We start from the raw sequence: 27,410 nt of genomic DNA on the forward strand, positions 1-27,410 counted from the left end.
AATTTCGGCCCAGCTTCACAAAGAGCGAGAGGAAATTTTTGCGCCTTGTTTTCTTTTGGCTGAGGGACTTTCTCATTGAGCGCAGGCCCCTTGGTCTGGTAGGAAGAAGACGGGTTCCCCTGGGTTGGCACCTGGCAAGTTTCCAGAGAGGGCAAAGCCACGTGAGACGCCTGGTAGCTGGGGCGGGTGGAGTACCCAGCGACGGGCTCTCGGACAGTGCGTTGGCTGAGCATACACAGCTGAACTGCCATTTGATGCTGTCTCTAGAGATTCAGTCTCAGCCAAAGGATTCCTCAGAAGGAAAGCTGAAACGATGGTGTTCCTGATACGGGGAAAAGAAGAACACCCCCCCCCCCCCCCCGCACCAAAAACACCCCACGAAAGTATCGAACATAAAGGCACTTTATAAAGCATTTCAAAGGTTTATCATCTTCCACCGTGGACATCTGCACATATTTGTTGGGTGAGTTTTACTCCCCATGACAGGTAGACTATCCATGAAGTCTTGGAAAGATGCCCGGGGGGGGGGGGGGTGGGGGTGGGGGGCAGGAACTCAAAGAGGCTTGTGGAAAATTCCAAAAGACAGTTCAAAAGATCCGGTCCGGGAGTCAGCAGGGGATCTTTGTTTTGTGGTCACACTCCCCATTTTCCCACCTCCACATCCCCCTTTCCCAAATAGGAAATGATTCTAGAAAGACAGCTCGTAGTTGGAGGTCAAACGTGGCAAGCCCCCAACCCTGACATGAAGGCATGTAGGAGAGTAAACATAACACCCACAAGAAACAGAGCGTTGCTTTTGCTTGTTTGTTTTCTTCTTTCCAGCATCAAGAGTGTTTCTGCGTCGAAAATGTTACGCTGGAAGGCGGGCTGATCAGTTAACACCGTCTGGGGTTTGCGGCAAAAGTTCTGCTGCTTTACGAAGACTTCCATCTGATTAAAGAAAACACCGCATGGACCACGTACAGCAGAGTGGCCACGTAGGAGAACACCTGAAACCAAGATACATGGCCATTAATGGGAGTGCATGGGGAGAGGGCGACGCGTGGGCCATTGACACTGAGCCAGGCGCTGACATGGCGCTTGGGAGTGACAGACTGGAAGGGTGCGGGCCGCCGCTGCTTCCTATCATTCCCGCAGATATCCTTTCCTGCCGAGCCCAGATGTGGCCCCAGAATGCTTTCAGCAGAGGTCTCCAAGTGACCTACCAGCCCACTGGGTTTGGGGCTGCAAGGTCAATTATCTGTCATCACACGTCATCATGCTGGTGCCACCCAATTGGAAATGGGGGCCCTCAGAGACCCCTCAAATGATACCACTCTTCATGGGAAGCTTCCTTCCCCCACACCTGTGAGGTCAGAATCCACCAGCTGACTCCACTGGCCTTGGCTAAGAGACTATGAGCACCTGGGTTTGCTGGCTCTGGTTAAGGTCTGGATGCTGTCTGGTCATCCTCAGACTCCTGCGAGAATGTTATTCCAGGAATCTTAATTTCACAAGCATGAGCAAGGGTGCCAGGCTCATAGGAAGTAAGGAACCGGGACGGGGAGGAGGGACTGAGGCTTCTGCAAAAAGGAGGGGGCTTACTGAGAAAGCTTCTGGAAAGATCCAGTCAGTGTGTTGGCACTGGGAACAAAGGCCCTGGAAATGGGGCAAACGGTCACTTTGTCCCTGTCAAGGCCCTGACTTGCGATGTTCACATGGGCCCCACCTATTCCTATCACCCTACTCTGGGTGGCTGGCCTCCCTGAAGGCTTGCCTGCCCCCAAGTCAAATATCTGCACCTGGTTTTGTGACCTTGGGTGTTGGGGTCAAGAGTTTCCAACCCAGGCACAACATCAGGGCAGCTACGGTTCCATGACTCTTGAAAATGCCCATAAACACCAGCGGTCATCATGCCTGCTCTCTCCCTGCCTCCACACATGGGCGAACTCCTCACCCTCATTGGCCAGAGGCAATGAGTAAGCCGAGTTACTTAATAACCAATATAAGGGAACTCATCCGGGAACCCTTAACTACCATCTGAGAGGTGCGGTTGTACCTGAGTGAGCAGCACCCCCAAAAAACACCTCTCCCTGTCAGATGGGAGCAGCTGACGGATGCGAGAGCCCTGAACAGAAGCACCTCAGCTGTCCCCAGCAGTGACAGCAAACAGGCACTTATTTTCCAAGTGAGGTCAAGCAATGGCACACTGGGGACACTGAGAGCCAGGAACGTGAAGGCATATACTTAGGCCTTCAGAAACGCCTCTCCCTAAATGGCTGCCATTATTATTCCCGCTTTCTGCAGAAGTTTCTAGCTGCCCTCAGTGAATTCCCACCAATCCCAGGGATCCCTCTGGCACAGACTCTCTGCTGCCTGCAAAGGAAAGAGGGAGAAGCTTAGCTTTTGAGACGGGTCCGACTATCACAGAGAGGGCCGAGAGGCAGGCCAGATGCTCTCAAAGGCTAGGAATGTGCGGGAGAAGGTCTTGAGGTGCCTCCCCATTCCCGGGCTGGCTACCCCCAGGAAAGGCATGCTGTGGTTGGGCAGGATCTCCCCTGTGCACTCATACAACTGATATATTTTTTTTTTTTAATTTTTTTTTTCAACGTTTCTTATTTATTTTTGGGACAGAGAGAGACAGAGCATGAATGGGGGAGGGGCAGAGAGAGAGGGAGACACAGAATCGGAAACAGGCTCCAGGCTCCGAGCCATCAGCCCAGAGCCTGACGCGGGGCTCGAACTCACGGACCGCGAGATCGTGACCTGGCTGAAGTCGGACGCTTAACCGACTGCGCCACCCAGGGGCCCTTGAACCGGGTTTATACATCCCCTTTGGCCCAGTGCATCGGCTGGCTGGCAACATTTTGATTCTTGATTCTGGCACTCTCGACTTTGCCTGGGCATGCCCATGTAGATTTCATTCAACTAACAAAAATGGGAGGGTGGGGGAGACACGATCACTTGTGGTGTGGACAAATAGATGCCGGTGTAGCCACCAGTGGAATGATATACAGCAGTGGGAATAAACACTCTAGTCTCCACCCAAAAATGTAGATGAGCTTCACAAATCTGAGGTTGAAAGAAGGAAGCCAGACATAAAAGAATACACACTGTGTAACTCCATTTACATGAAGTTCAAAGGCAGGCAAAACTGAACTAGGCAGCTAGAAATCAGGATGGCGGCAATCTTTTGTTTGGGTGCACGGTGATAGCAGCAGCAGGACAGGAGGATTCTGGGAGCTATTTATGATGTCCTATATCTCAGTTTGGATGCTTGTTACACAGAAGAGTTCACTTCATGGAAATTCATCACTTGGGACACTTGTATCTCACTCACTTCTCTGGATGTACGTTGCATTTAGGAAGGAAGAAAAAGAGAAAAGTTGGAATACAGTAGATCACAGTGGTTCTCAACTAGAGATCTGTCCAGTGGGCAGAGGCAGTAATTCACCCTATCTGGGTCGTTCCGTCACGTGCTGACCCACTAGCCATGTTCCATGCACATTTCACTATTATCTGCAATAATTTTATGGAAATTGTCAAACGCCTTGCCGCTGATGTCTGTTTGGAGAGAAGGCCTCTGGGGTTGGTTTAGGGGGAGGGATGAGGCTCTCTAAGGTGACAGGAAACGAAAGAGAGTCATTTGAAGGATAATGGAGGAAGCGGGTTACCAGCCTCCCAAGGGAAGGAAAAATAGCCAAGGTGCTTCCTGGCTGTGTTAGTATTTAGAAAGCAGCCATCTTGGGAAATGAGCCAATATGGGAGACATTCCCACACTGGGGGACGGCTGAAAGGGTGCCAGGGACCATACAGTGGCCATGTTTCTGGAACTGGAGAGTAGGCTGGGAGCTTAAGGGGAACATGTGGCTTCCCTGGGACAAGGGACCCGTAGACAAGGTTTTCAGTAACTTTCCTCCAGACCCCACCCTCTGGAAGCAGGAGGAACACCTTCACCAAACCCCTTCCTAGAGCCCAACAGTGCCCGTCCCTGTGGGTTTTCTCTCACCCTCTACTCTACTCTTTCCAAAAAGTGGGGACAGTACAGTTTTGGCACCCTGAGCTGGCATCTTGTGATCTATCGTCACATTTGACCTCAGGATTTGTATGATTCACAGGTCGACCTCTAGAAATCTGAGGAGTGCGACTTCCTGAAGCTTCTTCCCTATTTTTTACACCTCACTCACGGCTAGAAATACACCTGATATCGCGAGTTTGCATGCTGGTGGGAGCCCGCACATGCAGAACTCTGGAAAGAGGTTTTATGAATCAAAACATTCTCCTCCTCTCTGTCATTCCGATTCATCCCATTAAGAAGAAAATCCATTAAGAAGAAATTTGGTGGACCTCGAAGTCCACCAATGGGTCTGGTCCCACAGTTGGAGAACACTTCTTTTAGAGCTCAGAGGCCCGCGTGCAGCCTGCACCCTGGCCACACACAGCTGGCACCCCCATTTGTTCTGCTGACGGGGTGAATGAGGCTCAAGCCCCCGGGCCACCCATTGCTTGCTCTGAGGCCTTGGAGGAAGGTGTTCGATATGTCTGTAGTCCTGAGGGAGTCGGACAGGAATTACCGTCTCATTTCACAGATGAGCAAGCTGAGGCACTTGCTCAAGAAAGTGGTGGAGGCCTGAGCTCTGGCCCCTCCTCCTCCAGCAGGTTCTCAGAGCTGCTAGGCAGGAGGCATCATCGGGAAGAGCTGAAGTCCTAACTGCGGCGACAAACACCCACAGCTGGGGGGTCTGGACACGCTGCACCCAGAAAGGCTTCTCCACAGCCTCAGTTCCAGAGCCAGGGCTTGGGGAGACACTGGCTACTCCATTTTCCATCCCTGACCTCGCTGCTTCCCCGAGCCTGACTGTGCTTTGAGGGAGAGCCAGGAGACCCGAGTAGCCAAACTCACTGCTCCAAACAGGTGCTAAGAGTGTGGATGGGGGAGCCTGGGTGGCTCAGTCGGTCAAGCATCCAACTCTTGACTTCAGCTCTGGTCGCGATCTCACGGTTCTTGAGTTTGAGCCCCACACTGGGCTCTGTGCTGACAGTGAGGAGCCTGCTTGGGATTCTCGGTCTCCTCTCTCTCTGCCCCTCACCTGCTCATTCTCTCTCTCTCTCTCTCTCAAAAATAAATAAAAACTTAAAAAAAAAAAGTGGTCACCTGCCCTGGACACCAATAATTCCTGGCCACCTTGGAGCAAGGTATCCATGTTTTTGGTGTCCCGGTTCTGCATCTGTGAAATGGGTATAATAAGCGCACCTACACCCTAGTGTTATCGTGAGTGTTAAATCAGATCGTTTATGGAGAGCTCAGACAGTGCCTGGTGCTCACGGTCATGTCCCTTTTGCAAAGGCATGGACTCCTAGGCCAGCCCAGGCCTGGGCAGCGCAGCACTGAGCAGAGAGGGCCAAGGGGAGTCTTGGACACATGCCCTCCCTTCTCCAGGGCTTCGTTTCTTCAGGAATAAGGGGAAGGTTTCATTCCTTCGAAAGTCAGTGAGCTAGGAAACAGAGGGGAGGGCCCAAACAGCCTTCTGCTGACCCTCCATCGGTGGGCGGTGGGAACTGGGAACGGGGGCAAATTGCCTGGGGGACTCACCACAGCAGAGATGTTTTCATGGTAGTGTTTATAGGTGTAGCCCTCCTGCATCCCGATGGTGGCCAAAGCTTCCAGGACAGAGGCGCTGAGGTAAAACAGGGCAGCGACACAGTGGTAGGCTGCATCCTGCAGGGTCAGGAAAGGCCATCAGAGAGATGGGCAGCTGTGGTCCCAGCAGGGCGTGGCTACCAGCCTTGTCCCCTCCTGGCACGGCTCAGGTCCCGCCCTCATCTTCTGCTACTTCCTTTGGGAAGGAAGGGCCTGCCTGCCCAGACCCCTGCCCCATCCCCCCATTACCATAGCCCAGCCCCCTCCTCACAGAGCTGGTTTCATCTCACTGGTTTGGGGGCCAGAGTCAGGACTTCAGGGAGAAGGCACGCTGCCTTCCCTTGGCTGCCTTCCCTTGACGCGGGATCAAGTAAGAGGTGGGGGCAGGGAGGGGCAGCCTGGGATCTAACAGGTAGAAATTGGCTCTGGCCCTGAGAAGTGTCATATGTGGTCCAGTCTCAGTTTAGATGTGGCCTCGGTGACCAGTGCAGGGTGAGAGGCCCAGGCCATTTCCACTGTGGTTTTGTCTTGTTATTGTCAGTTTTTTGGGGGGGAGGGGGGTGGGGGAGCTCCGGGAACGTTTAAAAGCAAGAAAATACAAAGCGGGGGTTTTGAGTAGCTGGCATTTGGAGGTGATTTCGAAAAGTCTCCGTAGGAGGCCTTTTGAGAGTAAAGGCCTGGCCAAGTGGCCCTGCCCTCTTCCATGGTAAGTCATGGCCAGGTGTCCCATGCATACATTTTACCCCCCTCGTGGGCCTTAAGGCAGAATTTACGCAGTATTATGTCCACGGGCCATCCCTTCCCCCCACCCCCCAAGCCCCTCCTTGGGGACCCTGCTTTAGAAGGTCATCACTGGACACTGGCCAGTAAGCCTGGCCTCACACAGGGCAGCCAAGGCCAGCCTCCAGGACCCTGCCCACCCCCAAGATGGAAACCAGCCCTCCTGGACGTTGGGAGATGCCAGCAGGCACCTGGCAGGTGCAGGTGGCATGGGGAGGGGTGGTTGGGCTGCCGGTTATCCATGAAAAAGGCAGTCATGCAGGAGAAAGCAGAGCAGGCCAGTGGGAATTGGGCAGCGGCAATCCAGCTCTGCCTTCACCTTCTCCGGACCTCCTGGCTGTGGGGAGCCCCCAGAGAGCTGCTGGGGAGAGCTCAGAGCCGAAGGGCTGGCCAGCTGAGCCTTGGAACGTGGCTAAGAGACATCTATGGGCAGCCTCACCCAGCACTGGAAAAGCCAGCTTGCCAGGGGAGAGGGTCCAGCACCCACCCACCCACCCACCCACCCACATCAGCCATTCCGGGCTGGGACTCACCAGGGTGACCCAGGAAGTCTCCCCGCCGTGGGCACCAACTATGTACAGGATGAGCAGGGCTGTGGTGGCCATGAAGCAGAACACAGACACAAACATCACCCAGCCCTGGACCAGGGGGATGGGCACCAGGGACGAAGCAATGAGGATCCACACGAGGCCCCCAAAGACCTGCAGAGGGAGGGAGGACAGGGCTGAATAACAGAGCAGGAGAGCCCATACCCAGGAAGGGCCAGACCTACAGGTCACACTGGGGCATTAGGGGCAGCAGAACAGGAAGGAGGCAGAGAATGGCAGCGGGCATTTTCCTCACCAAAAATGACTCTTTCTTCCCCCTCAAGGCTCTAGCCTGCACTGAGCCAGTCTTCCCAAGCCCCTGCTTGCCTGCCTTTGTCATGCCTGTTTTAAATACAATTTCAATTTTTTATTTGACAAAAACGTCTATCACACTCACATGCCAGGCACTGCCCCGAGCACTTGGCAAATATGGACTCAGTTCATTCTCACAACCCTATGGACGAGGTACCGACCCATTTGTCAGATGGAGAAACTGAGGCACGTGGACGCCAGGTAATTTGTCATCCCAGGAAAGGGCTTACGTCATCCAGTATTATCATTATTCTGAGGTGACATCCTAGATTAAATCCTAGTATTTTGACATTGAAATATCGTTTCTTTTTTTTTTTAATGTTTATTTTTTTTAATTTAATTTTATTTTTTAAAAATTGTTTTTTCAACGTTTTTTATTTATTTTTGGGACAGAGAGAGACAGAGCATGAACGGGGGAGGGGCAGAGAGAGAGGGAGACACAGAATCGGAAACAGGCTCCAGGCTCCGAGCCATCAGCCCAGAGCCTGACGCGGGGCTCGAACTCACGGACCGCGAGATCGTGACCTGGCTGAAGTCGGACGCTTAACCGACTGCGCCACCCAGGCGCCCCTTTAACGTTTATTTTTGAGACAGAGAGAGACAAAGCATGAACGGGGGAGGGTCAGAGAGAGAGGGAGACACAGAATCTGAAACAGGCTCCAGGCTCTGAGCAGTCAGCCCAGAGCCCGACGCGGGGCTCGAACTCACGGACCGTGAGATCGTGACCTGAGCCGAAGTCGGACGCTTAACCGACTGAGCCACCCAGGTGCCCCTGAAATATCGTTTCTTTTACGAAAGGTTAGCGACCAGCAGATTCTGTTGGTCTTTACTTGCCAAAATAGATTGATCACGCTATGTCATAAGCATAATTTTTTGATTTGTCCCCTTCGATCCCCAAGCCCAGGAAGTGTTCTGATTACTAGGGTCAGGGCTGGAGTGGAGAGTCTCTTCAGGTGGCCTACGACGGGCATGGGAGAAATGTTTCCCTGCCGTTATCCGGAAGACGCCCCTGTTGATGTCTGAGGGCTCAGTGAGTCCCATGTTTTCAAAGAGGTTCGTAAGGACAGTGTAGGGGTCCCGGCTCCCCGGGGACAAAGGCGCACAAATCCAAGCTGGGACCTTCCATACTTCTTTCATCCCCAGGAAGTCAGCCTCGTCCACCGTCCCTCACCCACATAAGGCTGGGACGCAGGCGGAGGGGGCTCTGTAGTCAAAGGTCTCCAGGGTGCTTCGAGCATCCGGGGCTGTGGACGGGCTGCCCTCCTAGTCCTATGTCCCCTGCCTTGTGAACTCAAACAGTACCTTGATTCCATCTCCTGTACCTGCTGCCCACCTGCTACGTAAGAGACCACTGTCCCTGTAGGTGTTCTCTGAGCCTCTCAGCTGAGAAGCATCAGGAGAGAATCACATTTGAGTAGATAAGTCAGAGCAATGAAGAATCTGGAGTTATCAAAACCAAGCTGGGCCTAATGAATCAGATATGGGCATCTCTGACCAGAAAACCTCCTCTACTGTGGAATCCGAGGGTGCCTGAAGGCCCCAGCAGAAGCAGTGGGACACATTTTACAACTTGAAGTCATTGGAGCAAACAGAGAAATACAGCAGGTAAATAAAAATCCTTAGACCACTGTAACATAAGATGTGTGTGTGTGTGTGTGTGTGTGTGTGTGTGTAGATTTCATCCAGAGTTGCCTTTAAGATCACACAGATTGCTTGGCCTTTTCCATAATGGGCCCTGACAAAGGGACACGAACATGCTGGTGGCTGAGAACTTGGATGTAGGAGGCCCAATTGTGGCATGGAAAAGTGGGAGAACTCGGCACGCCTGTGTGGAGGGCAGAGGCAAGGGCCTGGGATGCTCCTCTCCTGACCATCCAAGGTGGACCAATCTCAGTTAGTTCCCTGTTCATATGGTCTCAGGGAGCCCTGCCCTTCTCCTTTGCAGTGCCCAGCACAAAACAGATGCACTTGTGACAATGTGGCACTATCCCCGACCATGTGATAGAGGGGGTGAGGTCCCCCTTGCTCACGGCTAACTCCCAGGTGTGGGACACCTTCCCAGCGGTACATCAGTGTCTGAGTTAGTTGACTTGCCTTCAGGGTCTCCAGTCAGATATATGGGTAAACTGGTACGATTTATGCACCAATCCCAAAGGGACAGTTTGCATTACATGTGGAGGGGAGAGCGCGGTGTCAGGGAATCCTGTGGGGGACTCGGTGCCTCAGAGGTGCTTGTGGGTGGCCAGTGGACATAGCTGTGAGGAACACTGAATGTCACATCAGGAAATGAGTCTTTTTCTTCCTTTCTTTCTTTCTTTCTTTCTTTCTTTCTTTCTTTCTTTCTTTCTTTCTTTCTTTTCTTTCTTTTTCTTCCTTCCTTCCTTCCTTTTTAATATTTATTTCTTTTTTTGACAGAGAGACAGAGAGAGAGAGAGAGACAGAGCTCGAGGAGGGGAGGGGCAGAGACAGAGGGAGACACAGAATCTGAAGCAGGCTCCAGGCTCTGAGCTGTCAGCACAGAGCCCAACACGGGTCTCGAACTCACAAACCGTGAGATCATGACCTGAGCCGTAGGACGCTTAACCAACTGAGCCACCCAGGCGCCCCAGTGATTCTCTTTTTCACTCTCTTTGGTTTTTTCTAAGGCAAGAAGGGCTTCGAGTTGAGCCAGGGGTCTGGAGCTCCCTGAGAGCGTGGACTCCAGGAACGGGTAGGCAAAGGTGAACTGGATAATGACGCTGTTTTTATTTTTAAGGTAACGACACAGTTATTTCGGACACAATTAACTGTAAAAAACATATGAGGTAAGCTGATGCACAGGTGGTCCTGGAAATGGCAAAATCTGAGAAGATGACTCTCAGACTGGTCTGCAGGCTCATGTAACTTAACCTCTTTCAGCTAGGTGTCTCCCTGTGTGGCTTGGCAGGGGGTGGGAATCGACGTCAGAGTGAAGCCACCGCATTGAGTGCCTGCCACAGAGTCCTGAGTACGCACCAGGTAGCTTGGATGCTGAGCTTCTGGCACCCAATGCCCATTCAGAGGGAAGCTTTAAGGTAATCCAGACACTTGACCTGCTTTTGGCTCTCTCTCTCTTCTCTCCCTCTCGCAGGTTCCTGGAGCCCACGGTAAGAATACCTGTCCATAGGAGCAAAGCCCACCCTGGGTTCAATCCCAGCCCCTGCCCCTTGGTAGACCTCGGGACCCTGTCCTGCCTTTGGGTGTACTACCTTGCAAAGATCCTTTTAAAAATTATGCTTTTTCTTTCTTTCTTTTTTTTTTAATCTTTATTTTGAGAGAGAGACAGAGTGTGAGCAGGGGAGGAGCCGAGGGGAAGGAGACACAGAATCAGAAGCAGGCTCCAGGCCCCGAGCTGTCAGCACAGAGCCCGATGTGGGGCTCAAACCCACAAACTGTGAGATCCTGACCTGAGCCGAAGTCGGTTGCTCAACCGACTGAGCCACCCAGGCGCCCCTATGCTTTTTATTTCTTTGTGCGGTTTATCTATGGCAGTAAGTTTCATAGTAACATGGTGGGAAGCAATTCTCTCTTAGCTTTAAGGAGATATAATTCACATACTATACAATTCACCCATTTAAAGTGTACAATTCAATGGTTTGGGGATATACACAGACATGTACAGCCATCATCCCCAGACCAATTTTAGGGCATTTTCATCACCTCAAAAGAAACCCTGTAGGGGTGCCTGGGTGGCCCAGTCGGTTAAGTGTCCAACTTTCCATTTTGGCTCAGGGGATGATCTCACGGTTCATGACATTGAGCCCCACGCGGGGCTCTTGCGTTGACAGTGTGGAGCCTGCCTGGGATTCTTTCTCTCTCTCTCTCTCTCTCTCTGTCCCTTCCCCGCTCTCTCTCAAAAATAAATAAACATTAAAAAAAAAAAGGGAAAAAGAAACCCTGTGCCATTTAGCTATTGCTTCCTTCCCTCCCTCTCATCCCTAAGAGGCCACTAATCTACTTCCTGTCTGTAGATTTCCCTATTCTGAACTTTCACATGAGTTGAATCATATAATAAAAGATGGGCTTTTGCAACTGGCTTCTTTCCTTTAGCATAATGTCTTTCAAGGCGAGCAATACTCTCTCAAGGGCACCTTTAGAAAATGTCTCCACCATCACAGCACGTCCCACGGGCCCGTTCTGACCCCCACCATTTGGGGGTGAATGAATGTGAATGTGTCCCATTTCTCTGGAGCCTCCAAGCCGCAAACAGCTGAGGAACCACTGATTTGCAGGGAGGTTCCTAAAGCAAGCATGCGGCGGTCCTGCCTGTCCCTGGAATGTATTTTAAGTCACACATCATGTGAAGGTAAGATCCTCACAGCACGGATGAAGTGATTAGAACCCGAGGGGGCGGGGGGGGGGGCAGAAGACTGGTAGGGGCCTGTCCTGCACCCCTCACAGCCCTGCCCCTTGGGGTACCCGGGGCGCGGTGGGGGGGGGGGTGAGAAAGGTGGGGCCGCAGCTGCAGGAAGGGGCCACAGGCTGGGAGTGGTAGGGGGGGGAGGCAGAACAATCGCGAGGACAGGAGGGGTAAGTGGAAAAAGATGAGGCTGAGCCGAGGAGGGAGTCTATTCCCAGCGGCACGTCTGTGGAAACGGGCCCCGTTCTCGTGAGAAGTCCGTTGCGGGGGCCCGTGGGAAGCCAACAGCTGCGCATGCGTGGAGGCTCCGCTCTCGGCCGGCCAAGGCCAGCGGCCCGCAGCGCCCGCACCCTGCACCCTGCACCCTGCACCCCGCCGCGTTTGCTCCGCCAGCGGCTCGCTCGCTCGCTCCTCCCAAGCCGCTGGCGGAGGCCGCAGCAGGAGCCAGTCTCTTGGGCCTCGGCTTCCTTGTCTGCAAATGGCAGTTTGCCGCTGTGTCTCCCCACTGCAGGCTGGGGCACACTGGCCGGCACTGCGGGTGTGAGTGCGAAGCTTCTGGCGCTGTGCCCAGCCACAGGGGGGTGAGACACTGCTCACCCCGGAGGCCAACAGCCCTCAGAGACAGAGGCGGAGGCAGCCAGTTTACAGTGCAGGGTGGCAGCCAGCCCTGAGTGGGCAAAGCGGCTTGGACTGGTGCAGGGCCTCAATCGAGTCTTGCAGGGGGAAGTAGACTAGCTGGTTAACTGGGCCTAAGGGTCAACAAGGAGTGGCTTTCTGGAGGGAGGAAAGATTATAATATAATATAATATAATATAAGTAATAAATATATAATATAATATAATATAAATAATATATAATATAATATAAATATATAATATAATATAATATAATATAAATAATAAATATATAATATAATATAGTATAAATAATAAATATATAATATAATATAATATAATATAGTATAATATAATATAATATTAATATGCCAAGTCCAGAGAATGCTGAAGCAGCAGTGAGGGCTTCAGAAAACCAGGGAGCTGGGCATAAGGTAGGCAATGAGAGGGGAGAGTGGCTGGAGATGGGGCTCAAGAGGGGGTGAGGCTCAAGACAGAACTGATTGCCAGGCCAGGGTGAAGGCCTTTAAGGCCCCATTGCGTGGAAAGCTGGGGTTCAGTGTGAATCATGGGGCAAAGCCAGTGCCCGCCCCACTTCACCTACTAAGTGTGCAGAGAGCAAACAGAGAGAACAAGCAGAGCACCCACACCCGGGGAGATAAGGCATCCTGGGCAGGGAGCAGTCCACCCCATCCTGGCCTCAGGACCCCACTGGCCAAATATTTGTCAAGAGAAAGGGGTAGGTGAGGGTTCAAGCATTTCCCTTTGTAAAGAAAACTCCAAGCATCTCCCAGCTCCCAGCTCCCAATGCTGAGAAGCAGTCATTTTGAAACACAAGTGGAGGCATGACCCCAGTTTCCATTCGTCTCTGTCAACAGGCTGGACTTCCCACCACCCTCCACCTACACCCAGGTCACCGTCTTCCATAACTGAGATGGTGCAGCTGGCTAAGGTGGTGGCAGAAAACGGTCTCTAAGTTGGGCGGCCCGGGAGTCATCTGCATTGAGCTCTCTCTGTGGGGTCCCGATCCCCATGTTGGAAAATGGGGGTGGGTCTGGGCTAACGCACACGGTTTGCAATCCTCACTCTACACGAGAATTGCCTGGGACAACCTGAAAACACAGTAATGCCCAGGGTTTGACTCTCAAGTGGAGAGAAGGAGAGTTATAGCACATGGAACAGACGTCCCAGGCTGTTTGCCAAAAGCCTTAGAACACATTTCCACAACACAAGCCGTTAGATTATGTTCTGGTAATTCCTATCAAACAGAATACCAGCTGGCTCCTGTCTCCAGTGCCCAGCTCGGCTGTCCCGTGGTGCCAGTGGAGACACCTCTCCAGTTCCTGACTGGGCTCTGGGAGCCCAGGGGCAAAGCTCCCTTACCTCCCCTCTCCTCAAGCTTCAATCCCTGTCTTGCCTTGAATATGAGATTAGCTGGTCCTTGGGTGTCAGGCAGATGTATCTGTGAATGGGAATGCGCTGGAGATCTGAGGCCCCTACCCCTGCTGTTTCCGGACTGGAAATCGCCTGTTTTTAATTCAGTCCAGTTTTAGATGCTGAGCAGGGTCGAGGTTCCCTAAGAACCAGGGGTGATATAAAAAACCAGACCAGGGGCGCCTGGGTGGCGCAGTCGGTTAAGCGTCCGACTTCAACCAGGTCACGATCTCGCGGTCCGTGAGTTCGAGCCCCGTGTCAGGCTCTGGGCTGATGGCTCGGAGCCTGGAGCCTGTTTCCAATTCTGTGTCTCCCTCTCTCTCTGCCCCTCCCCCGTTCATGCTCTGTCTCTGTCTGTCCCAAAAATAAATAAAAAACATTAAAAAAAAAAACTTAAAAAAAAAAAAAAAAACCAGACCAAAAAATTTCAAAGACTTAAACGAGTTTATAAATCGTGGCCTGCCCAATCCAATGATTTTTGTGGAAAAAAATTTCCTCAGGAGACAGTCTTCAGGGGAGCTCTTGTGTAAACTCAGAGAAGCTTCTCAATTTTTCTTTCGGAATTAATCCACAGGATTAGCAGGCTAGCATGGTTAAGGGTGTAGACTTCAGAGACTGAGTTACCAAGTTTCAGTCTCAGCTCTGCCACTTTACAACGGGATGGCCTGTTGTCTCTGGGCAAGTTACTTAACCTCTCTGTTCCCTATTTGAAAAAGAGTGATAACAACAGCGCCCACCTCATGGGATCGGGGTGAAATGGGGTTATGTCTGTGGAGTGCCTGAAAGATGGTAGGCAGTCCGAGCGCTCGCTGTCTCAACTGCCATATGATGAGGCAAAGCCTCGTCTGTCACCCACCATTCCAGTGGGTCTAGGATCTCAACATGCACAATTATCCACTCCAAACCCTCCTGGGACCCAGAATTTAATAATAACTTCAGAGGTGCCTGGGGTAGCTCAGTCAGTTGAGCATCTGACTCTTGGTTTCTGCTCAGGTCATGATCCCAGGGTCGTGGGATCGATCCCTATGTCGGGCTCAGTGCTGAATGTGGAGCTTGCTTGGGATCCGTCTCTCTTGCCCTCTGCCCCTCTTGTGCTCTCTCTCTCTCTCTCTCTCTCGCACAAGTAAAAATAAAATAAAATAACTTCAAAACCATTAAAAAGAGAAAAACTGGTGATCTTCTAGAAATCTGAAGTTGAGAAAAATGTGTCTGCTTTTGTGGAAGGAAACACAAAGGACATTAAAATATGAGAGAGCCTTCCTTCAAACAATGAGCCTTGGTTCCAAAGGGGGGGAAAGGAATCCTCCAGCACATTCTTGAGATTCGTGTGGTGTTTCCATTGCTTGACCAGGGATGAAAGAGTTCTGCATCCACCATTGTGCAGTGTTTCCGCTGCACAACTGGGATAACCGAAGTCAACTCAGAAGAATTGCTCAAATTCTCTGGATATTTTTCTGGATATTTTGCTTTGTCAGGGTCTTCACAAGCAGACACTTTTCCAGTAACAAGTCAAGGCGTGAACTAAAGAGGACTTCCCATTCAGGGCTTTCCACATACACACATACGCCTTGGGGCCCCGCATCGGAATTCCCAATGGCTCTGAGGGCATGGTGCGTGTGCCCTGAAGGCACATCTGAGCAGGAGTTTATAATCCAAGCTCTTGAGGAGGAGAGGAAACTTATTACCGAACACAGACTGTGCACCTAACACTAAGCTGTCTTACCACCTTGGTCAGGCGGTCACAAATCATCTCCCCAGGAAGGCAAAGGAAAGATGGCCACACCAGAGGAGACGGGTCCCAGCTCCCTGAGCTCCGAGCACTTTGGCCAACAGGCCGGAAAGTAACCTCAGTTTGTGTTTCTGGAAAGGTCCATACTCGCCTGGACTATTTCAGTAGTCAGGGGTTATTGCAATGCCAGACAGACATGTTGTGTAGGTGGTCTGACCAGTACAGTAACTGTGCTGGAGGAGAGACTCAACCAGCTCTAGGGTTGGGTGGCTAAAAAGATTCATCATTCTGTGAGTTAGAGCAGAGGGTATTTGTGTGTGTGTGTGTGTGTGTGTGCGCATGCGGGTGTGAGTGTGTGTACAGGTTGGTTATGGATGAGCTGTTGGAGAGCAGGGGAGTGGCAGCAAGGGGAAGGTCAAGGGGACAGAAGCACCAGGTGGTAGGAGAGTGCGCAGAGGGAGGCCAGAGGGAAAGACCAAAACTCCAAGACCCTGAAGCCTTTCCCATACTTCCCTTGGCTCCTCAGAAAACAGGTCTGAGAGGAGGACGGGGGGACTCTTTTCCTATGGAGACAAGATGGCCAGAGGCACACATGTGGGGCTTATGCCAGCTTCTCTGGTTCTCGTGTGAGCCCCACCTGCCTGGTGGAGAGGAACTCGGCTCCCAGCAAGTCGAAGGAAAAGCTCCCTTCGCTTGCTCCCTTGCTCACCCACTCATTTGTTTGTTCATTCACGCATGTAACAGATGCTGAGTGCCCCTGACCGTGGCCAGTAAGCACCGAGGCGGGTACACCTACGGAGGTAGACCTTATCCAAAGACATGCCCTAAAAACAGAGTCCATCCCTCCCTTCCAGTCTTGCTGCCAGGCTCCACTGGAGCGGCTCTGGTCCGCCAGAGGCAGAGTCAGGTCCTGGTAAAAGTATTGGGACCCCAGTGAGGGTGACCAGCTCAACACCTCTGCCTGGGAGAGGGATAGAGCCCAGCAATTTGAACAGATCCCTTATTCTTACCCTATAAGGAGGTGTCTGGGGGGAGGGATCAGAAAGTTTTCCATGTGCAGACCCCTGCCCCCCTCTGTCAACTGACAAGGCAGCTTATGGGGAATCTGACCTCTGAGGCTACTCCCAAGGCAAACACTGGGAGTGGTGTTGAGGCCACCTGACTCAGTTTACTGGTGCAAGTTGCTGTGCCCTCCTGGCCCCTTCATCAGCAGGCTCATCCTTCCAGAGGGACACATCGTGCCATTATCCCTCCCAAGGCAGGCTTAGATGGTGTCCTTTTGTCTAATCTGGAGGTAAGGCCAGGACTCAGGGGGCCTGGAGTCGGTTTGTGAAGAGGGAGATAGAGACTTGAGATTCAAAGGGATGGGGGTGAGTTCAGGTCTGCCGTCGACGACATTAACATGGTGGGTGTGGACTGAGAAAAGGCCCCTGTCCAGGCCTTCGGTCCCACTTCTCTCAAGTCCCGGGGAGATCTCTTCCACAGTACCCATTGCCCCTGTACTTCAGGCACTGGCCACTGCTCACTGATTAATGCTACCTCCTTCCCTATGCGGAGGACAGTCACTCATTCCTGAATGAATGAAAAGTTCTCTCTGGTCCACAAAGCTAGGGGCTTTCAGATAAGCTTGTCCTCATGTGAACGGAAAAGTTTCCTAACCACACCTACACCCAGGGGCTTTACCCAGCGGGATAAACAGAAGCTAGGAGATTCCATGAAAAATACCAGCAAGCTACCTGTAAAAGAGCAGCAAATCCATGCCAACTACTAGACCAGACGGGAGTGGCTTCAGTGCAAGAAAAACAAAAGGAACTAATGGGAATCACCAAGGAGGATAGCAATTTGGTGAGCCACCGAATAAAACAGGTGTGGATTATGCAGGGCAGGGAGAAGGAACCGGCCACCTACAGGGCCCGGGGCTTCTTTTCAGGGTCCTGGGGGTTCTTTCTTGGGAATGGGTGGTAACTGTCAGTTTCACCTTCCATCTGTCCTTGACTCCTCTTGTGATTCATAAATATTAGCCAGGTGGGAGGCGAGAAGTTAGCCCCTGTCCTACCGATGCAGGCTAACGACAAATGCTTCGGGGTGCACAGTTTGTGCTGGGAACATGGCCGGACTTAGGGTCCAGGCGGGAGACGTACCCTAAGCAATGGCCTGCAATACAGGTGCCATATGGCAGGATCGGGGTGCTCTCAGGGTGGGCACCCCTGGTGGAGGTATGAGGAAAGCCCAGGCCTGAAGGATAGAGGACTTAGTCCCACCATGCCATCTGCACTAAAGGAAGACCTCGAATGGAGACCAGTGGAGGACTACGGGCTGGTTCTGGAAAGAGTCCTAGGACACAAAAGCAAGGTGGAATCCTTCCTGCCAGTCCCCTCCACCCAACTGTGCTCGGCTTATCACCAGCCACAGGGCAGGATGGAGGCTTGGGGAGGTGAGGGCACACTTTTGTGCCAGAGGCTGCCCTCTTCCTGAACCAATGCCCTTCCAAATGGTGATACACTGACACTGAAGACAAATCATTTTTGGACGGCTTAATCCCAGGCTCACTGGTAATTGGCTCCTTCCCCTTGGGCAGACGCAGCAATGTGTGTGGCACTGAGAAGTCACAAAGCTGGCACCAAGCTGGCAGGGTGGTACATGAGAGAGGCTTAAGATATCCCCCGCCTCTGAGGCAGAAGGCAGGGCAGGACTGCCGGGGCCTCCCGTCCCCCGGGCCACCCCATCAGGCTGGCCAGGGGCAGCTCTGAGCAGGGGAGCCAGAAATAATCACGCTGCTAGGTGGGCCCTACAGAGGGTGGTGTCTATGCAGTACTTGATGACCCCAGAGACACGGCAAGTGGGCCCTCAACAGCCCCACCCACTTCCAAATCTCACGCACCCTCTGCCTCTACACTGCCCGAGAAGGGCATCGAAGGCAAAAGGTGGCGTGGGATGGGTCTTATGGTCCCCACCGTGCAGTTATTTTAGCAGGGATTGGCTAGTTGCTCTCAGAGCAGGTGTTTGAGTCATTAGAAAATTAATAAGAGTTGTACTTAATAGCTATTCAGCAGTTACTACGTGCATCATGTTATCTTAAGAGCTTTGTGCATAACATTCCTCACATCAATCCTTGAGGTAGGTGCTGTTATATCCCCATTTTACTGATGCAGAAACTGAGGCGCAGTCACAGGCTCACATCCCCACAGCTGCTGAGTACCAGCTCTGACAGGCTGGCTGGGGAGCCTAGGGCAGTAACCCAAGCCCACCCACAAGCAGGTCACCATGAAATCCCACCCACCCACCGTGTCTAGGGTCCTTTTGGAAATAGCCGGGAGAACAGCAACAGAATGATAGGAGACTAGCCCATTAGCCTTCACCCTGCTCCCTCCCAGCTGCCCTGGGTCCAGAGAGAATTGCAAAGGAGGTGGCTTCTGGAAGCAGGCTTCCCCTCCCCCACTCCTCCGCCTGCTCAATGGGCTCTGTTCTTTCAGAGGAAAAGAATACCAAGGTTTGTGTTTAAGACCAAAAAACAAGCAAAAGGTCAGAACGCTGAAGGACATCACTCTCTTCTGCAGGCACAGGCCTGTGGTTCTCATCCCCGGGTCCATCAACAGGATGTTTGTCATGACCTGCACCCCCCCCCCCACCACCGCTACTAACAGGTACAACCATGCCAGCTTTCATTTCCTTCCCCATTTGCTCTATTCCTGGACTGTCTACCTGCGCCCCGCCCCCCTCGCCCCTTAAAGCCTGGATTCTGGGTTCTCTTTAGGTCTTCTTCAAAGCTGGATCCAGGAGTTTTAGGGATATCCTTCTCCTCTCTCCCCCCTTCCCGTCTTCCTGCCCCTTCCCTCCCAGCCCAACTGCATTATTCTAACAGGAATCCGGGGCTATGGTGTGGAATTTCAGGTCAGCTGAGCCTGGCTGTGCCTCTTCCCACTGCCCGTGCATATCAATGTGTGATGGCTCACGACAAGGCTTTTCTTTTAGCTCCTACATATTTTTCTCAGGCCTTAGGGAGTTGTTTTGCCCCGATGTGGGCAGAACATTAGCTATTAATGAGGTGGGAGTGGTAGAGAGCCTGGGGCTAAGCATGGCAGAAAACCAATGCCCGTACATGACCCTGGAAAATAATCACGCGGCTGGTGTCCAGCAGGAGCCAACTAGGAGCTAAACCTTTCCACCAGAATGTAGAAGGTAAGTCGAGGCCCCACAATGCAGAGAGTACCAGGAACCTTCTCTAGGACCCCAGGAATAATCTGAAGCCTGTGAGGGGTCAGTCTATACTTGTCCATGGCATTAGTGCTTTAAGGTCTAGGGGCGTCGCTCATTCACTCACTCACTCACTCACTGTCCTCACATCCATCAGCACCGCAAGAGAACACCTGCTGGAATATTTTAGTGCCCCTCTCTGGTGGCCTTTGGTCCAAACCACTATGTCCACTATGTCCAGGGACCGCAACTTGAGAGCCCAGAAGGAAGCCCCAGACAGGCTTGTGTTGGGGGTGGAGGTGGGGCTCAACGATGAGTCCATTAGGACTTAGCCCCCTAGCTGGATGCAGATCTCCACTGGGTGGCCCCATCCCACCTCAAGGCAGGCCCCGTGTGGTCCAATCCCCAGCCCCCTGCCCCACCCACAGCCCTTCCCTGAGGATGTGCCTAAGCCCAGAGCAAAGCAAAGCCATTCCAAAGGCTGTGCAGAACCGGCTTAGGCTGGCAGCACAAGGCACTCCCCCCCCCCCCCCCCCCGCCCCCGACACACAACCTTTGCAGGGCACGGCACGTGTAGGTGCAAATAGTCAGCTTTTGTCCCTGGCCCACCTTGAGTGACCCGGTGAGAGCTCTCCCTCTCCCCTGCAGTGGTGTCTGGGATCCTCCCACTCTCTCCTGAAAGCACTCAGAGAGAGAGAGGATGCCTCACATCACTCTGGGTATGACTCCATCTGCATCAAGCTGGGGAACGACCTATGGAAAGCAACCTTTTTCAGCGTAGCGTGGTTGTGACCACGTGGGGGCTGAGCCCCATCATCACGCTAGGCAGTTTCCAGAGAACAGCTCAAAGTCACTTTCTCCTGATCAAAGCAGTCCTCTGGTCCTCTGGTTCTTGAAAAACCAGAAAAGTCACTTCTCAACTCCAAGAACAAACCCCTCTACCTATAATTCTTCCCCTCCCTGTAGAGAGGAGGAAAGGAGAAAAGCAATATCCTTACCCACTTCTAAACAGCTACAGAGAGGGGCCCCCAACGCAAAGCAAGGACACAGGGCCAGGCTCAGTGGGCACAGCCAGTGAAGGCCACGCTCAGCCGTTGTCCCGAGCTGGCCAGCAGGGTCAGCCCCCACTGCCTGGTGACTATAGAAGAGGTCCCTGCCTGGGGCAGCAGGGAACTTTCCACAGGAGCATAGGGGGTGCCTGCCTTGAACCGAGGAGAATATTTAGGGCACCTGGCTCCCTGCCCCAGCCTCTCACTGAGAACTGTCTCTACTACCTTGTCCTCGACGTGAAAACATTGAGGGGGTGGGCTGGCTTACCGACTGCCCCTCCAAACCTTGCTGAATCAATGGCTTATGAAATGCAGATTCTTGGGCCCAGCCTTGACCTAGTGACCCAGATCCTTCAGGATGTATTTGTGACAAGCAGACCCAGGGGCTGTGAGCTCCCCAGTGGCTCTGAGCTGCCCCTTCACTCTCTGGGGGAGAGAAGGGAAGAAGGGAACCAGGCCTGCCCAGCGCTGCCAGATGGATAGGGCCGCCCTTTCACGATCCTTTCTGCTGCAGGCAAAACTTCCTCGTGGGTGTTTGGGTGAACGCAGAAACCTGGATGTGACTTGCTGTCACTACAAGAAGTGCCACCCTGGAGACTGAGTTACCAGGGTAAGCTGCGCACCCCCCTCCCCCCCCCACCTCCCAGTCTGGCTCGCCCAGCCTCAGTCTCCTCCCAGCTCCGACAAATTAGGTTTCTGTGATTCTACATCTCTTATCTCCTGTGAGTCCTCATGCTGTCTTCTCCACGTAACCAGAAGGTGGACCACCCACCAGAAAACTGCTTTCCCATCCTGCTCCCACCCCACCCGCACCGCCCAATCCCGGCTCTGTAGGGCCGCTGTTCCCAGGCAGGTGAAAATCTAGGGCAGGTCTCCGGACTTGTCTGGTCACTCTCAAATAATGAAAGTCCCCAGTCACTTTGGGTCAGGGAAACGGCCTCATTTTACTGTGTCCGGTTCACTGGAAGAATCACAATGACAAGCCCCACCCGCGTGCCCCACCCCACAAGGTGCACCCCAGGAGCGGTGGCTCTCAGCAGTTGACCCTACTTGTCTGCGCTCCTCAAGTCTCTCTTCATTCCCAGCCATTCTGTCAGCAGTTTCTCCTCTTTTATAGGCTGGGGAGGAGGGAGCCGAGTTAAAGGTTTCATAACCTGTTTTCTGGCATTTCCTTTACAAGTTCTGAAAGGGCGGGGAGGGGGGGCGGCTGTTATCTCTCCTGGCACTTTGTAAGAGAAGTTTCCTCCGGCCCTGGCCAGAGCTGAGACAAAAAGCATCCTATGTTAACCTTTGTTCTGTGAATGGTGGACCAAGTGTCACCAAGGCCCTGGCTTAGAAGAGAAGAGGAGGAAGAGGAAACAGCCTGCGGTCCCCAGAGGAAAAAATCCTCCTTGGGTGGGGACAGGGGATCAGGCCAGAAGCAAAGCCCTGGGTTTGCTCCCGTGTTGGGAGAGGGGACGTCCCACCCCGAGCCTGCCCATAAGGGGGACACCAGTGTCCCTGTGGCATACAACAGCCGTACGGCCAGTGTGACTCTGATGGTGCTTGGCGCTCGGACAGGCGGGGTCCCGCCACCTCGCTGGATCTGCCTTCCACTTCCTGCGACGACCCTGCAGCGTTCAGAGGTCTGGGATGGGGGTGCTGGGCCAGGGTAAGGTTGCCATACACCCCCACCCGTGCCTCCCCGGAGCCACCACCCTTCCCTGTCCCTGTGGGCAGTTTCCTTGCCTTGGGAGGGGGGTGGGGCTCCACCCTGTTCGCTTCGGACGCTGGCATCTGTGACTCCCAAGCTATTGGGAGGTCAGGCGTGGGCGTGTGAACTATGACTAATCAATTCAATGGACTACAGATTTTATACATACCCAAGCATTTCACACCCACTGGGTTCGCTGAAAATTACAAATTCTGATGTTATCAAGTGTGGCACGGATGAGGAACAATGGGGGCTTGTTTAGCTCCAAACTTGTACAATTTGGGGCCCTTCTTTATTAAAGAATACAAAATGAGGCAGGGTCTCGGAAGGGACCTGAGCTTAATTATGCTTCATCAGCCTCCAGGCCCCTCTGCTTCTGGAGTATGGAAACTGGAATTACCCTTTTTGGACAGGGATGCGGTGACATCTGGGGAAACAAAAGAGGTGCATTCCCTGTGAACCAGGAGGTCAAACCCTCCCTTTGGGAAGAAATCCCCAGCAGGTAACTAAAGAGGCACATACAAGAATGTTCTTGGCAATGCAACGGCAGAAAGCAACAAATTGAAAATAGCAAAATGTCCATGAACAGCAGACGGGATAAACAGTATCAACCTGTGTAAGCCTCAGAACAACTTTGTATGAAAAGCCTGCTGCAGTGGGATAGGTAATGTGTGTGTGTGTGTGTGTGTGTGTGTGTGTGTGTGTGTTGTGTGTGTGTGTGTGTGTGTTGCTATTTTCATAAAGTGAAAACTTGAAATAATGCCATGTGTAATCTGCCCATAGTTAGGTATGCAGTGAAGGTCTAAATAAACCCTGCTCCGGGGTAATGAACACTACTACATTTAGCCTCGAGATTGCCCCAAGGATGGAGGGAAGAGAAGATAATGGTGGCGTTTCCAGTGGGCGTGGTGCCATCTGAAAAGCTTTATTTCCCTCATACTAAAAGAAAATAAAGCCAACTATTAAGATTTGACAAAGTGGAATGATAATTACATGGGTGCCGTTCCTGTAATATGAAATATTTCTTGACGTTTGTTTCTTAAAAAATTTAAGTCTACATAACATAAAGTCAACCATTTTAATATATATATATATATATATATATATATATATTAATTAATTTATTGTTTTTGACATCGAGAGAGACAGAGCATGAGCAGGGGAGGGGCAGAGAGAGGGGGAGTCACAGAATCCGAAGCAGGCTCCAGGCTCTGAGCTGTCAGCACAGAGCCCGACGCGGGGCTCAAACCTGTGAACCTTGAAATCAAGACCTGAGCCAAATGAAGTCAGACCCCCAACCGACAGGTGCCCCCAAATTACCCATTTTAAATTGACCAGTTCAGTGGCATTTAATATACTCACGTTGTGCAACCACCCCCTCTAACTTCAAAACATTTTCACCACCACAAAAGGAAACCGGGCCCCTTATCCCTCTCATCTCAGTCCCTGGAAAACCACCAGTTTGTGCTCTGTCTCTATGGGTTTACCTATTCTGGATATTTACATAAATGGAAGCATACGTGACCTTTGCTGTCTGGCTTCTTTTACTTAGCGTAGTGTTTTCAAAGTTGATCACCTTTGTAGTATGTATCAGTATTTTTTGTTCCATTCTATGGTTGAATAATACTCTACTGTATGGATATATCACAATTTGTCTCTCCAGCCATTGCACTGGGGCTGTTTCCACCTGTTGGTTATTGTGAACAGTACCGCTAAGAACATGCGTGTACGTGTACCTGTTCAGGCCCCAGCTTTTAATCATCTTGGTTAAAAACCTAGGCATGGAATTGCTGGGTCAAATGGTAATTTTTTTTTTTTTTTCAGGAACTACCAAACTGTTTTCCAGAAGCAGACGAGCCATGTTACATTTCCATCAGCAATGTGTGAGGGTTCTAATTTCCTCACATCCTGGCCAGCACTTGCTATTTCCTTTTTTCTTTTTTAATAATAATCACCATAATTTCATGTGAAATTGTACCTCATTGTGGTTTTTATCTCATTTTCCTAATAATGAATGATGCTGAGCATCTTTCCATGCGCCCCTTGGCTGTTTGTACAGCTTCTCTGGAGGAATGCCTATTCAAGTTTGTTGCACATTTTCTAACTGGGTTGTGTGTCTTTTTGGATAGAGGTTGAGGGAGACCACTGAGGCACCCTCAGTCTCTCAGGAAGTTGGGGGGTAAGGAGGGAGGTGAGGGAGCAGGGCAAGGGTTAAGGAGAAAAAAAAATCACTTCTCAGACAGCCGAGAGGAAAGTTCCAAGCAGGAAAGAATTATTTCTTCCAGAAGCCCCTACTATGTCAGGTCACAAAACCGCCCCGGGAGGAGTAAATTTCCACTAATCCATGGTTCTGAGATTTCCCACCTCCAGCCTTCCACTTTCACTTGGTGGGTTTTGGCAGTGGGGTATCCTCCTGTCCCCTTCCAGCAGATCGCCCTGTTTGGCTCTGCCTGGCTGGGCGGTTCCTACCCTCGGGAGCACTCCTTCCCCTAAGTTGTGATACCAAGAGGAGGCATTGGGAGGCTTGTCCCCTCGGTGAGGCCAGCACTCCTCCGCCCCCACCTGCCACCCCCTGCGGCCACCTGAGCCCATTCTTGTCAGGGCGGCAGGAGGATGGGGCCCCAGTCTTCTGCCTGGAGCTCAAGTAATACACTCTTTCCTGATTCTTGTTTTAGTGTTCCTCGAAGAGCTACAAAGGCAGAGTCAGCCACTCATGAGGGCAATGTAAGAGACACTAAGGAGACCTTTTGCTGCTTAAAAATCTCTCTTGCCCCATCACACCTCAGCATCAGCCCTCATCTCTTTTGGTTATGAAACTCCTGCCTTTGTAAAGAGTAGCCTCTGAAGGAACCACCCAATACTTATTCCCAAGCCGCAGGTCTATATGCTCTTTTCAGAAATCCAGCGTTCGGCAAGCACAGGCTGACTGCTGAGGAGAAGCACTCAGATGAGCCATCTGGAAAAAGAATGCTCCAGTGGATGCAAGCCCCTCCCCTCTGGGCCTATCCGAAAATTGTAGGTAGGGCTGGGCTTAGTGGTGTCCAGAGTTCCTTCTAGATGTCACTTCCTTGATTCTGGCCAGCTCCAGGTTTTGAAGTCATTCTGGATACATCCAGGTTTGGGCTCAACCCGAGTCACACAACTGCAAGGATACGGTGCCCCAGGGAACCTCAGCCCCCTTGGCCCTTTCCTCCACCATCTCCACGGAGACCAGAACCTGCTCCCTTTGCTGTTCACACCCTCCTGCCTCCAATCAGACAGAAGCCGGGGTCCCCTTTATTTTTACACAGTCAGGTGTGGGCAGTTTCTTTTTCGACCAACTTTCCGGGCGGCCACTTCTGAGTTTGGGGTGCAGGGAAGGAGTCTCTGTGACCTCAACGCACCACACCCACAGAGTAAACACCATGCCCTCTCCCAGGTAAGGGGCCGCAGCCCCTGCGGAGGTTAGGCTGAGGGCGGTCGGAACTTCCCCACAGGGTGATCACTTTACCAGAAGCCTAGAGTAGGAAGCGCTCTCCGAAGCCGCCGGCGGCAGAGGCTGTGCGGCTCGGGCTTAAGGAACGGCCAGCCGCGGGTGCAGCGGGGTTCCCGCTGCTCAAGGTCAGCCGAGGCACAGGACCGCTCAAGGCCAGTCCCTCTCTCTTCCCCCCACCCGTTGCGCAGGGCAGAACGACTGCAGCGGAGCAAACCACGCCTGTTTATTTCCCCGATCAAAGTTGTGGCAAGTACGGTCACTCGCCAGAAACTTTCAAAAGCCAGAAGAGAACAATCCAGATTCTGCCCTTCCTACGACACCAACCCAATCCCCAAACCTCGGTTGGTAACACGTACTCGGGTTTCTTTTGATTTTTTTTTTTTTAAACGAAATCCTAACCCCGGGAAAAGCTGGACGCTTCCACAAGGACGTCTCCCTCCAGGAAGGGCATACTCGGCGCGGCACCTGTGAAGCGGTTTGGGAGCGCAGCTCTGGAACGGGCGCGCTACAAGTGGACCCGGGGCCTGTTTCCAACATCTGACCCATCCTGGGAATTTGGTTTTTCCACCGAGGTCCTGGGGACTGTTTACCCCATTGCCCTTGTCTAGAGGGGGTCAAACGACTGGAAGGTGGGAGGAGAGAGACTTTTTCCTCACTGTGGCCTCGCTACCCAGGTGCTCCGGGGACCCGCGCAGCCACCACCATTCCGCCCCTTCCCTAGCACAGGCGCGGGCGCGCCGGCGACTCACAAACTCTAAGATGAAGAGCAGGTCCGGGAAGGTGGTGAAGACCGCGAAGCCGCTGGGCAGGGTACTGCCACCCGACGCCGCTGCGGGGGCCATGCCGGCGTGCTGGCGTCGGCCTCGGGTGTGGATGCGCGCGGCTCCGGCTTTGCACTGACCGCTAGCTCGCTCTGCGGAACCCAGTGGCCCGGGCGCCCCCGCGCGCGGGTTAAGAGTAGGGAGCCCGCGGTCGAAAAGGGAGGAGCCCTGGTCACCGCCCGCCCCGTCCCCGCCCAGGTCCCCGGTGCGCGCCGCGGGCGCCGCCCTGCCCCACCTGGAGAGCGCGCCGCGGGCGTGCGGAGCTGGAGGCGGGAGCCTGACTCCTGCGACCCACTCCGGCGCCACCTCCCACCCGGAGGGGGACAGAGCCACTTTGGCGAGGCGCTTTGCACGCTTTCCACGTGGTCACCATCCCTTGAGAAAAACAACCGTCAATAACTAGACCCTGCAAACTTCCCATTGTGACACCCCTAGGGCCACCTCTGCTTTACCTGTTCTTAAGTTGGTGTCCTTCATCTAAACTCTGGGCGCGTTGATACGCGCGACCTTCACGTTCAGGCTCAAGGTGGGAAGAGTAACCCTCGGCTGCAGGCTGACGGTCTGCAGGGGCCTCGAGACCAGCTCTCCCACCCACCCCTTCTCCCGCCTGAGCGTAGGGGGCTGCTCTCCGCCGTGTGACCCCTGGGGGAGGGCTGGTGGTGGTGGTGCTGGGGCGAGTCCGCATTGAATTTAAGGACAGAAAGGAGCCCTTTAGAGCAAATTT

The 27,410-nt window shown here is 52.7% G+C and overlaps 1 protein-coding gene across 2 annotated transcripts; it reads right to left on the minus strand.

Moving 5' to 3' along the window:
* Positions 1 to 384: 384 nt before the first annotated feature.
* MAL (mal, T cell differentiation protein) lies at positions 385 to 26,863 on the minus strand. Of its 2 annotated transcripts, XM_058683244.1 has the most exons (4): positions 26,615 to 26,830; positions 6,934 to 7,101; positions 5,573 to 5,698; positions 385 to 989 (listed from the first exon to the last, which is right to left on the minus strand). In XM_058683244.1, the coding sequence occupies exons 1-4, from the start codon at positions 26,705 to 26,707 to the stop codon at positions 915 to 917; spliced, it is 462 nt and encodes a 153-aa protein (XP_058539227.1). In that variant the 5' UTR covers positions 26,708 to 26,830; the 3' UTR covers positions 385 to 914. The 2 variants fall into 2 exon arrangements, with proteins under 2 accessions (XP_058539227.1, XP_058539228.1); XM_058683245.1 differs by lacking the exons at positions 5,573 to 5,698; positions 6,934 to 7,101 and having other exon boundaries at positions 26,615 to 26,863.
* Between the last annotated feature and the right edge of the window lie 547 nt (positions 26,864 to 27,410).

Source organism: Neofelis nebulosa, chromosome 9 (assembly GCF_028018385.1).
Source record: "Neofelis nebulosa isolate mNeoNeb1 chromosome 9, mNeoNeb1.pri, whole genome shotgun sequence".
Lineage (NCBI taxonomy): Eukaryota > Metazoa > Chordata > Mammalia > Carnivora > Felidae > Neofelis > Neofelis nebulosa.

What these genes read in the sequence shown, in the direction of transcription:
- MAL (XM_058683244.1), bottom strand. Translation starts at nt 26,707, where the DNA reads ATGGCCCCCGCAGCGGCGTCGGGTGGCAGTACCCTGCCCAGCGGCTTC. An exon ending in TGCTCTTCATCTTAGAGTTT is followed by an intron (nt 7,102 to 26,614) that starts GTGAGTCGCCGG and finishes CTCCCTCTGCAG; the next exon opens with GTCTTTGGGGGCCTCGTGTG. An exon ending in AGACTTCCTGGGTCACCCTG is followed by an intron (nt 5,699 to 6,933) that starts GTGAGTCCCAGC and finishes CTGACCCTGCAG; the next exon opens with GATGCAGCCTACCACTGTGT.